This window comes from Pleurodeles waltl, chromosome 6 (assembly GCF_031143425.1).
Source record: "Pleurodeles waltl isolate 20211129_DDA chromosome 6, aPleWal1.hap1.20221129, whole genome shotgun sequence".
In the NCBI taxonomy this organism is placed as follows: Eukaryota; Metazoa; Chordata; class Amphibia; order Caudata; family Salamandridae; genus Pleurodeles; species Pleurodeles waltl.
In genome coordinates, this window is record NC_090445.1 from 615,931,126 (window position 1) to 615,943,750 (window position 12,625).

Below are 12,625 nucleotides of genomic sequence, written 5' to 3' on the forward strand. Positions count from 1 at the left end.
AAGGCCAAGGGACCAAGCCGTAGCCCTGGACTCCTTGAACCTCTCCAAGGCAGAGTCCGCTTTGTCTCCAAAGAGATGGGTGCCATCAAAGGGCATGTCCATGAGTGACTGTTGGACATCCCCCAAGAAACCAGAAGTATGTAACCAGGCATGGCGCCGTAAGGCCACTGCCGCTGCAACCGATCTGCCCAGAGAGTTGGTCGTATCCAGCCCACAATGGATCGTGAACTTCGCCCCGTCTCTCCCATCTTTGACTGTTTGGGAGACGGTAGCACGGACCTCCTCCGGTATCTGCGGCAGAACTTGCGCAACCGTATCCCACGGAGAGTGGGAATAATGGCCCAAAAGGCATGTTGTGTTTACTGACCGCAGCGCGAGGCTGGAGGAAGAAAATAACTTCTTACCAAATTGTATTCCCTATCCGGGGGTGCGAAAGGGAACGCGCCAGAAGAAGAGGATGCCTGGATAACAAGACTCTCAGGTGTAGGATGTTGGGACAGGAACTTCGGGTCGTTCAGCACAGGCAGACGGCGGCGAGCAATCGTCCTGTTCACAGGAGCCCCTGTGTTGGGTTTGGACCACGTACCGAAAAGGACGTCAGTGAGGGGTCCATTAAATGGAAGAAGGAGTTCAGATGTAGAAGCCCCAGGCTGAAGCACCTCCGTCGGGAGGTTAGACCTGACTTCGACAGTAGGTAGCTCAAGGCCAAGGACCTCAGCCACCCTACTAACCACCATACCATAGGTAGCTCCCTCCGCCGTAGCCACGGTAGGAGGAGACAGCATGCCAGAGTCAGGAGAAGTATCAAGACCATTGGCTTCGCCCAAGTCCTCTGCCCAGTCCATAGTAAGGTCTTCCTGGTATTCATAAGGATCCAGGGACCCCTCCAATTCCTCCCCGTATTCGTACCCATAGGAAAATGGGTCAGAATCCGACCTCGGGCGAATGGGGCCCGCCAACGCCGCTCTGACTCCGAGTCGTCGGGCATGAGAATCGGGTCGACGTCGATAGTGGGCACTACCTACGTCGTGAGCGCCGCTAAACGACCCAGCGCCGTGGAAGGTCTCGACTGTGCGAGTGGAGTCAGTTTGGATCCGCGCATGGATCTGGAGGCGACCTCGGTATCCGAAGCCGCCGGCGCGGAACCCGAAGGCCCCTCAGCCAAGCCCTTTGGGCCCAAAGGCACCGTATCTGGGTCGGCACGCCCAAAGATGAGGCGCATGGCCTCGTAGAACTCTGAGTTGGGTGGGGGTCGCTCCGGCAAACTCGGGGAAGCGCGGAGTAGACCCAGACGTAGGCTCCGAGGACGGAGGCCTAGTTCGTGGACGCTCGTCCCATCGACAGCTACCTTATTTGACAGTACAGGGAGGACTTGGTAAACAGACACCCTTAGTGCTCTACAATCTTTATAAAGAAGCCTCTCTGAACAAAAATTAAACAATATACTGGCACTACCAAAGAGCTGTTATTATTACAAGTTCCCTATAAGGGATTCTAGTATAAATCCTTAATCTCACACAATAGAAAACTAACTCTCTGCAGAGGAAGCAACTCTGTACCTCCAAATGAAGGCGAAATAGCCCACAGGTTAAGGAATCCCGACTGTGCACATATATATGAATGCTCACATACAAGCAAATACTCCACTTATGAGTATGGTGTACACCACGAAGGTAACAAGTCTTGAGCACAAGCTATTCTTCGGAGTAAAGTAAATGAAATCACCTTTATATCAGGTGTATTAAAAAGCGATAACCCCTTAAGTGGATGTTTTTGACAAACTTGTAGTGGAAAGCCACTGCTTCTACTTATAAATATAATGAAAAGAGCCTTGAAATATCAGGCATCAAAAAAGCACCATAGGATCCCAGGGCACTATACAACCTTATAACTTTCTTGACAATTTAAGGAAAAGTAACACTTGCCGAAAGCTGGAAAACTCATCAAGTGCCACCATTAAGTGGAACACACATAGAACTGAAAAAGTCTCAAGGCCCTGCCAAAACATGGCTCACCCGTGAAATGAGTAAGACCAAAGGGTAGGGAGGAACCAAGCTAATTCACTGTTCCACCCCTACTGTCACAAAAATGCCTTAAAGTGGAGTCTGCTTGTGCACCCAATAAATGGGCACCATCGAACAGCATGTCAATCAATATGGCTTAAACTGACTCTGCAAATCCAGAGGTACGTAACCAGGCACGGTGACGCAGCGAGACTGAGGAAGCCATAGCTTGACCCACAGAGTCAGTGGTATCCATACCACAGCAAATGATTTGTTTCACTGTTTGATGGCCATCTTGACTCACAGGGTTAAGACTGCTACTTTTCAGAACCACAGGCAAGATGTTTGTCAATGAGTCCCATAATGAATGAGAGACATGCCCAAGAATGCAAGTTGTAACTACAGAGGGTACCAGCAGAAGGTGTGGAGGAAAAAGATGCCTTCCACAGATGTCTAGACTCTGAAAATCTCTATCAGAGGGGACATGCAGAAGAAAATTAATATCATGGGAGGTCAAAGTGGCCTGTACCACTAGGATGTCTTAGGAGACTAGCCAGATCACCAGGGGCAGGTCGGTGCCTGTGAGATATAGCTCGATCAACTTGGGCCCCTGTATCAGGCTTAGCCCAAGCCCCAATAAAACGTCATGTAGGGCTTCGTTGTAAGGAAGCACTGGTTCAATCCCTGTTTGGCCTTGATGGAGGACATCAATTAGAAGATCCAAAGTTAATTATACTGAAGGAAGTGTTAGATCCAAAACTACAGCAATCCTTCTCAGCATGTCAGCAAGAGAGGAGCTTGCCTCCATAGCAAATCCAGGGGGAGCGGGCTTGGGGAAGTAAGCCGGAGGCTGGGGAAGAATCCAAGCCTTTAGCTACAGCTAGGTCAGCTAGCCAGCTTTCCTCTCTATGAGGCTGATGAATTCCTCTTCTGCCTCTCCACCATGTCCCTCAGAAGGATAAACATGAGGGGGGGCTCTCCAGAATATGGAGGAAGATCAGGGATAACCAAAATGACTGGCACTGTACCCAGCGTCGAGAAGGCAAATCCTCAACATCTATTTTGACTTCAGATGGAGAAAGGGATTTGACTTTGATCTGCGCTACCAGCAGAGTTCCCAGAGTCGGCTGATCAAATGCGGGCGCTGAAGGTGGATACTCCAAAGGCTGTGCACCTGCGCTGTAACGGCTTTGTCAACTGATGCTGAAGGTCTAACCAAAACTGAGGGTGAACCTGCTGGCAGACACAGTCAAGGAACATTGCACCTCCTTGGGACCCACAGATGCTTCAGAGAAAGGCGATTCACCAAAGACACAGTGAAAGGAAAAAAATACTAATGCATCTGGTTTAGGAAAGGGAGGGAGACGTGGGGTAGACTCTGACCTCCACTCCTCATCTGAGGAATGGAGGGAGATCGTATGCAGTTAAGTCGATAACTTCCAAGACTTCAACCCCTTGCGTCAAGACTTACCTCTTTAAGTCCATGGAGAATGGCCTCCACGAGAACGACTCCTTGAATGGGTCCTCAAATGGACGTCAGTATAAGGAGACTTTGGTCGATGGGAAGTGCAGTACGGCTCTGACATGTGCACCACCAGAAGTCTCATACAACGCTCCTGCAGAGCTTTTGGTTGATGTTAACGACAGGAGTCGCACTCTTCGGCATCATTGTGCTCTCCCACGCACCACATACAAATGGAGTATGGGTCTGTAGTTAACATTTGTTGTCAACAGGACCCACAGGTTTGAACCCTGAAGACAGACAGGAAAAAGCTGTTGCTTTAACATCGAAATAGGCATAAAACTGCCTGACTAACCTGTACCGGAACCGTTGCAAGCGTGGAAAAGAAGGAACTGACATTGGCACGTCGGCAAGGGGGTTATTTGGACTCCACCTATGTCACATCCGTTGGACAACGTCGATATGGAGTCAAGCAATGCCCTATTCTGATGCATAGATGTGCTATTGGGAAAAAGGTTTCCGTATGCATGTTGTTATTCCTAAAGTACTGCTTGACTTCCTTGAACCAGTAGATTTAAAAACATATTTTCTAAATACAATTAATGTAACAGAAAGGGCACTTCATACTTTAGATGTGAAAAGATGGCTAAACTTTAATGTTGATTTAACAAATGTTTTTCAACAAACTGATCAACTTTTTAGTAGCTTATGGTCATCACCACTAAGGGCAATCTCCTCCAAAACAGGGTATAGTTTGCTGGGTATGTGCAGACATAACTTGCCGGCTATCTGCAGCCATAGTCTTGTGCCATAATAAAGCAGGAGGTCCTCTCCAAGGAAATATGATTGTGCAAGAAATTTCTCTAAATCCACAGCCTTATTTGAAGAAATGCCCATAATGAAAATTTTAAAAGCAGCAACCTGAAAAAGCAGACACACTTTGCACTGTCAACTGCAAAATGTAGTGTTGTGTAAAGTGATGCAGCGGTGTGACAAGCAGCTCTACAAAAACAATTTCAATAAGGTGAGCACTTTTATCTTCATTTTTCACCATCTGATAAAAGAAATGTTTATTATGAATTTACTGTTTCCTACTCTGATTCAGGCACACACATCCAAGTTATGTCCAGTACTGGAGAAGAAAAAAGTTACTTAACTGCATGGGAAGTTCTCAAGTACTGGCTGCAAACCATTTTCATAGATGCTTAGTAAATCTAGACACAAACGGTATTCATAATACAGCTGTGGTAGTAACCCTGCCTTTTGCCAACTGAGTGCTATGAAGCTCTGAGAGATACTGCAACACGTACGCAGGTTACTATGAAACTGCATTTCCCGCGGAGGAACTGTAACTCACATCACCCATTGTCACATTCGTCAGATCTATCCGAGAAGAACCAAAGCAGTCTCTTAACCAATTTGGGCACAGTCAACTGGGTATGCCACAGCGGTAAACAATGCTGAAAAAAGTGATTCAATGGAAGATATCAAACACCATTTTGAAATAGACTGCATCCTGAAAACAGAACCCAGAAGCAACTTCCTATTAGGTCCCTCAAGGTTTGCTTACCTACAATCTAGAGAATACAACAAGCTGAAGCTTCTATGTAATCAGTGAACAAACAATTATAGTAAGAATTTCAAGAGGGAAGGTATAGAACTCCTACTTTTTTATAATCCTTGTCCCCATCATCCTCTGTTCTGCTGCTGAGGGAAGCCAGACGGTTCTCTCTACGTGTGTAGGCACTTGTCCGACTTGACGTTCGGTCACCAAACGTATCACTTGTGGTGGGGTTCGCAGTTCCAGATTCCAACCTAAGTGAATAAAGTGCCAATGCTGGATTAAAAAAGAGACATGCTCCACAAAAGCAAACAGCAATTAACAACATTGCATCAGATGGATCTCCTCAAACCAATCATCTCAATTCTCAGGAATGACAGCTTGTACACCATTTATCTGGGGGTATTCAGAGAGCTTTAGATTGTGTCCTTGCACTGCATCAGTGGTAACCCCAAGATCTGAATACCCTAAGCAAATGGCTACGGAGACAGTCTTCCAGTGCTAGACAATCTAGGGGAGCACAATTCTAGGAGTTCAGAGAGCAGAGTGTAGGAGCAGAGTTAACTCATCAAAGTGATTAACTAATGAGCTTGGACTGCTGCCAGGGAAGTGGCTAGAAGAGACAAAGCCAGGAGAGGCTAAAGTGGGGGACAAACCAAAGAAACCGGAGAACAATCATTTAATTGTAGAACGGGGAAGCATGGCTCACTTAACTCATTTTTAGGTCAGTCAGGGTAGTGGTGGCAGAACTTGAGGAAAGCAGCGAACAGAGCCATGCCCTTTTCCATATTTAATATCAGCTGTCCTGAATTGCAGCCTGGTATACCTTTCTCTGGGTGAAGAATAACAGATGACGCTGCACTTTACAGAGTCAATTTTGCACATTTGAATAGGTTAAGGGCAGTGTGGAGACATATTCAACAAAGTGTTGCTTCCCGATATTCAAGAAACACCAATTAAGGATTAGTCTGCTGCAAAGTGGTCTAAATAAGCAATTTAAACAATGAGAATACCAAGGTAAGAGAAAGCAATTAAGGGTGCATTAGCCAATCAAAAATGCCTTACAATTTAAGCATGTCAAAATATACGGGGCACAAGGAAGATAGAGTGAGTGAACCATCAATTAAACAAAGCTAAACAAGATAGAATAAAACTCAGAATAACCTGGCCAAGCACAGGTGTTGCTTCAAAAATGCCAAAAGCACACCAAAGGCAGACAACCAAGGACAGCGACACAGAAAGACTCCACAGGAGCTATAAATGCCCCATGTGATTAGACAGAAGAAGGTACAAGTTGTTTTCTGTGTGGACCCCTTTTACACTTTATTTCTTTTTTTTAAATGTATTTGTTTTACCAGAGCTAATCTCGTTCCCTAGCTTTCCCCAATATAATTACAGTTGCACATGAGAACAGCATTTAATACTTGTGGAAAGGCTTCCATTGGAATATAGTAAAATAAATTAACTACAACTGCAACTGGCCAACGTAAATGTAAAGTCCTATGATCCCCAAACTACAGTGCAATAGGGAATGACTTAAGTGGAAATAATTAAATAATTATTTTATGATAGAGGATGCTCCTATTAGGACAACAGACAATCTCACAATATAGCCAGTGAATACAAATAAATAAATGAATTAAATAGAGGCTTATCTTACCTGGAAAGTCTGTCATGCTAAAAGGGAAAGAAACAAGATAAAAGTTAGTACTAAGATTACACCGGGGAGAGTAACATTACAATATGTTAAAATGAGTAACGCATTTGTACACCTCTTTCACACCATGCAACATTCACTCCTAAATGCCACCATCAAACCAAGTATCCTGCAAACTTTTTTTTTAATTCATAGAACCTGATCACAAATACAAGATATTGCACTTCTTTAGCCATTTTAAGTACCCGCATTGTCTTTACCTAGCTCTAAACAGTCTATTTAGAAGAAAGTAAAATGTATGAGATTTGCCTTTCTAGATAAATCTCATCTCTGAAAGAGCAATAAAGCTCTAGTGTCATCTTATTTGATCTGCCAATATATTTTATCAATTGTTCTTGGATCAATCCAGAAATAAGATATATAAAGGCGTAACATCTTGGGTCTTAGAAAACAGCTGGCACTTCCATTTTCATTATTTTTGCTCATTGCCCTCAAGTCAATTCTCTCGCTCTGTTTCCTCTGGGTAGCTGTAGTCCTATTCCAGGCAGCCATGGATGGGCCTCTCCTCAAGGCAGACTCCTGAGGGATACATCCAGAGCAGGCAATGCAGAATATTCCTTCTACAATAGAGTGTTTCCAGACTCCTTCAGGTGATATTCTCTCACTTCTGGCAAGCCTGGTGTCAAGGACAGCAGTCCTGGATCTGAAAATATTTCTCCAACACACACTAAACTCTGTTAAACTAGACTGGTCAGCGAGAAGTTCCCAAACAGTGATTGGCAGTTTGAATTTCTCTTGCACTCCTTTCTGAGACGTTTCCTGGACATTGTGTAACACGCAAGCAATAAGTCGAGGTGGACAATTGCTGGAGTGTGTCTGGCAGAACTCTTGCCCACAAGCCATCAGAGTACCATGTAGGAGAGGCCACGGTGGCGTTCCAAGCTTCCAAAAAGTGCTTTGGATTTGCTGCCGGATGCACCCAGGTGAAAACAGAGTCAAGAGCAGGCCCAATTGCACCTGGTCAATAACAGACCAGGCCACCCCTTGACCACACCCGGGACACCCCTTTTGGCTGCACTCTGAACCCCTGCAAGATGGGTAAGTGGAAATTTTCACCTGCTACAAATGAACATATGCGCACAGTTATAGGCACCAATATTTTATCTTTCTTAACACCACCAGTGGGAGCAGTTACTGATGAGGTCATTACTGTTAAAGAAGAAATAGGGTTATGTGCTATTGCTTCAAGTACATCCATGGATGATAATCCTGGGGGTGGCTGTGGAAGGGTCAGTGTCAGCTGGGGAGGGAGGGGGGGGGGGAGAAGGGGTCTTTGCTGACACCTGTGACTAGTCTTGCTGTTTCTGATTCGGACCTTTTGTCACTCGTTAATACTCACTTTTTTGAGGTTACTATACACCAGCCCCGTAATAAAGGACCTAGTTTTTTCTCTGGGTTGGGCAAAAAGAAAAGAAAAGCAAAGGGATATGTACCTGTATCCTACCACAGGAGGAGGTGGGGGGGGAGGGAGTGCTGGTACATCAAAGGAATCCTTGGTCATTTTAATCAATAGACAATTTGAGAAACTTGAAACATTTCTTGCCAAATCTTTGGCAATGTGTAACGAGAGACTTATTAAAATAGAAGATGTACTTTCTAGGATAAGTGCTTCTTCTCATACTCCCTCGTCGTCCAATATGGTTTCTGAAGGCCAGACACCATCTATATTGCCCACCATATCGGATCCAATTTTATCTTTGGCTCTGCAACACAACAGCAGGGCCCACGATTTTGATAAGATCCACAATGGGGCTGATCTTGGAGTGAAAGGGCTCATCACTCAATGTGCAGGATTACAGCGTATGGACAGAGGTCATGCAACAATGAATGATCAATGCAACAACGGTTGGTCAGCGCGGACATCTGGCAGATTAACTGTTGTTATTGGGGCTGATTCCCATTTGCTTGATGGTGGAACATCCCACCTGCAAAATGTATCTACTGCCTGCAGCAAGCCCATATGTTGTTGGGTTAGCTAATGCTCAATTTTTGAAGGCTGGGACCATGAAGCATTACTCACAACTGAAAAATGAAGTTGTTCATTGGGTTGAAGGGTGGCTGGGTCACATGCCTCATTTATATAGTTGTATTAATATGATCAGAAGGGTCCTATGTTTGGGGAAGGCCTCTAAAACCATGGATGGAGACTGCATAGTGGTAAACTTTAATAATGCATATATTGCTGCCTATCTGCTAAGAGACTACAATGCTGTTCAGAGAGATTTTCCTGGTATTACACCACTGGGCTTTTTTTTGATACGCATCTTTCACAAAGTGTATCTGTTACACACCCAGCATCAAGGTTGTTCAATCCAAAAAAGCAAGCTTCATCTTCCGATATGTAACAATTTTGAAGCCTTAAGAAATCTGGACGCCAACAATTGACTGGCACTTCCAACACCTACCAATGTGGATAATATAATGGGAGAGAAGACCTATGACTCTGGACCACTTTTCTCTCTTGACATTTTGTGTAGGAATATAGCGTGTCTGGAGGGCAAAAGAGGTGATTACAGCTAGTCATTTCTGAAAAAAATATAGCATATGCCTTAAAGAAACTCAGGAGGTTAGTAACAGCCTAATCTTACATGGAAATGTGGGGTCTTCTGTTGCAGCAATCAGTTGGCAATTGCAGAGGGATAAGATGTGGAGGGGTCTCTTAGTCCTAGTTACCTTAAATTTAAACTGCAAAATAGACCAGCTAGACACAATCCTTCCGAATTTATTTGCCAGTCGCTTGTCATTTTCCAACTTATTGTTAGCTTTCATAATGCTAGTTGTCCAAAGCGTACTATATAACATATCTTTTCTTTAAGACATTTACTGGGTAGATAGAGCAACTCTGAAAAGGCATATACTCCATTAGTTTTGCTAGGTGATTTTAATTTACACTTTCATCATGATTGGCATGATATGTCAAGGGCAATCATTTGGTTTCACTTTCTGCCAAATCTCATTTCAATCATTCTGCTCAGGGTCAGCAGATCTTGATGCAGCGAACAACCCAGAGCAAAATGGTTCGCTTCTGCACTGCCCGACCCTTCTTCGCTCCAATGTACCCCACAAAGAGTTGGTCATCCACCTGGAATTTTTTTGTGCGGACAAGGTAGAACGACAACACTCTTTGGGTATCTTCGGTTGAGTCGCTCCTCTTCCTGAGAGTGATGCAGTGGAGCAAAGAAGGTGGGTAGGGTGATATTCTGACCCAGATGTAATGGGGTCACCACCTTAGGGAGGAAAGTGGCACGTGTTCTGAGAACCACCTTGTCTGGGAACATAGTGAGACACGGTGGCTTGGATGAAAGAGCTAGCATCCCCCATTCACCCTCCTGGCAGATGTTATCGCCACTAAGAAGGCTGTTTTGATGGTGAGCAGCCAGAGGGAACAGTTGTGTAAAGGCTCGAAGGGAGTACACATCAGAAATGTGAGGGCCAGATTTAAGTCCCATTGGGGCATCAATAGGGCGTAGGGGGAAACATATGTACAAGCCCTTGGAGGAATCTATGTACAATGGAAGATTTTAAAAGTGAAGTCTGATCAGGTAGCTGAAGAAATGCCAATAAGGCAGAAAAATAGCCCTTGAGAGAACACTAGGCAGAACCCTGTTGGGTAAGACATAGGATAAAGAGAAGGATATCAGAAAGAGAAACAGAAAGAGGATCAATGGAACTTTCTGTGCAATATACAAAGTGTTTCCAACGGCAGGCATACACCATTTTAGTGGTGGGATGCCCGGCTGTCAAAATAACTTCACAGACTTCGGAAGGAAGGTCAAATGCCATTAATTGTTGCTGTTCAATCTCCATGCATGTAGACCCAAAGTTAACAGGTTCTGGTGGAAAACCTTCCCCTGCTGCTGTGACAGAGGATCCTCCCGAAGGGACAACCTGATTGGAGGACTGATGCTCATTTTCATAAGTTTGGGATACCAAACTCTCCTTGCCCAATCCGGAGCCATTAGGATTACTTGGGCCTGGTCATTCTTGATCTTCTTGAGAACTCTGGGCAGAAGTGGTATGGGCGGAAAGGTGTACAGGAGGTCTGAATTCCACTTGTGATGAAAAGCAACGCCGAGCGACTGCCTCCTTGGAAACTCCAACGTGCAATACTGCTGACATTGTGTGTTCTCTCAGGAGACGAACAGATCTAACCAAAGCTCTCCCCACTGCTGAAAGAGTCCTTTCCCCACCTCTGGGTGGAGATAACATTCGTGATCTGCTAGGCACCGACAGCTGGGTTCGTCCGCCCTGGCGTTCAGAGAACCTGCCAGGTGTTGAACCACCAGGGATATGCCCTACTGTTCCAGCCATGTCCAGAGACGCGGAGCTTCTTGACAAAGGGTCCACGGCCCCACACTGCCCTGCTTCTTGCAGTACCACATTGCGGTGGTGTTGTCCGTGAATACCTGCACTATCTTCCCTTTCACGACAGGAAGAAATGCTTTCAGTGCCAGTCAGATTGGCCGGGGCTCCAATAAGTCATTATGGAGTCCTGATTCTGCTGGGGACCAGAGGCCTCTGATCTCCGCCTCTCCCAGATGGCCTCCCCATCTCAGCAGTGACGCATCTGTCACTACTGTGATATCTGGTTGGGGAAGGGAGAGGAGTCTCCCTCTAACCCAATCGCAGTTCCCTAACCACCACTGCAGGTCTTTTGCAGTTCCCTCCGAGATCTGAACCATGTCAGTAAGATTCCCCTGATTCTGCACCCACTGGAACTTGAGGTCCCACTGCAGAGCCCTCATATGCCACCTGGCTTGTTTGCCTAACAGGATGCAGAAGGCCATAAGTCCCAACAGCCTCAGTCTGTCTCACTGAAATCCAGGACAGAGGCCGAAACATCGGTATCATAACCTGAAAATCCTGGACTCGCTGCTCAGGAGGATAAGCCCGAAACTGCACTGTGTCCAGAACGGCTCCGATGAATGGCAGCTTCTGAGAGGGAGTTAGGTTTGACTTCAGCACATTTATAGTGAACCCCAGCGAATGCAGGAGGTTCGCCATCGTCTTAAGGTGGTTGACAAGAGCCTGGGGCGTAGGAGCCTTCAACAGCCAGTTGTCAAGGTAGGGGAAGACAAACCCCTAACCTGCGCAGAAGAGCTGCTACCACCACCATTACTTTGGTGAACACCCAAGTGGCACTGGTGAGACTGAAAGGAAGCACAGTAAACAAAGTGCTCGTGGTCCACCTTGAACCACAAGTAGCACCTGTGGGCAGGCAGGATGGGGATGTGAAAATACGAATCCTGCAAATCCAACACAACCATTTAGTCTTCTTGGTCTAGGGCAGACAAGACCCGGGCAAGAGTGAGCATCTTGAATTTCTCCTTTTTGAGGGAGAGATTGACGTCCTCTAAATCCAAGATAGGGCGAAGACCCTTGTTCTTTTTTGGCACTGCCCGACCCTTGTTCTTTTTTGGGTATAACAACCACTACCTACTTCTGACATCGAGACCCTTTCTATGGCTCCCTTGGCCAAGAGAGCTGCAACTTCCTCACAGAGCAAGATTAAATGATCCTCCATCAGCCGTTCTTTTAATGGAGGCACAGAGGGAGAGAAAGACTGGAAAGGGAGGGAATAGCCCTTCTATTTGATTTGCAAGACCCATTTGTCCGATGTTATGGGCCGCCAGTGAGGGAGATGAAATTGAATCCTCCCTCCAACTTGACGAACATGACCTTTCAGAATCATATTAGGAGGACTTGGGCAGTGTGGAAGAGGGGGGCTGGGTGGTCGTAGACCTCTGGCTAGACACTCTGGGTCTGAAGGTACCACAACCTCATCCGCGCACTTGAAGCTGAGATGTTGGAGAACGGTGGCTGACTTGTGGGTGGGCGTAGTACCACACCCCTTCTGAAGCCTCGAAAGAGGCAAAAGGCAG

At 45.8% G+C, this 12,625-nt stretch overlaps 1 protein-coding gene across 4 annotated transcripts in view; it reads right to left on the reverse strand.

Annotated features, from left to right (window-relative positions):
• Positions 1-12,625, reverse strand: part of PPP1R12B (protein phosphatase 1 regulatory subunit 12B) — a 786,992-nt gene that overhangs the window by 84,369 nt on the left and 689,998 nt on the right. For all 4 annotated transcript variants that reach the window (XM_069238924.1, XM_069238923.1, XM_069238925.1 and 1 more), the window contains 2 exons: positions 6,687-6,703; positions 5,133-5,280 (listed from right to left, as the gene is read on the reverse strand). In XM_069238924.1, coding sequence (XP_069095025.1) covers positions 5,133-5,280; positions 6,687-6,703 — 165 coding nt within the window. The remainder of the gene's footprint in view (positions 1-5,132; positions 5,281-6,686; positions 6,704-12,625) is intronic.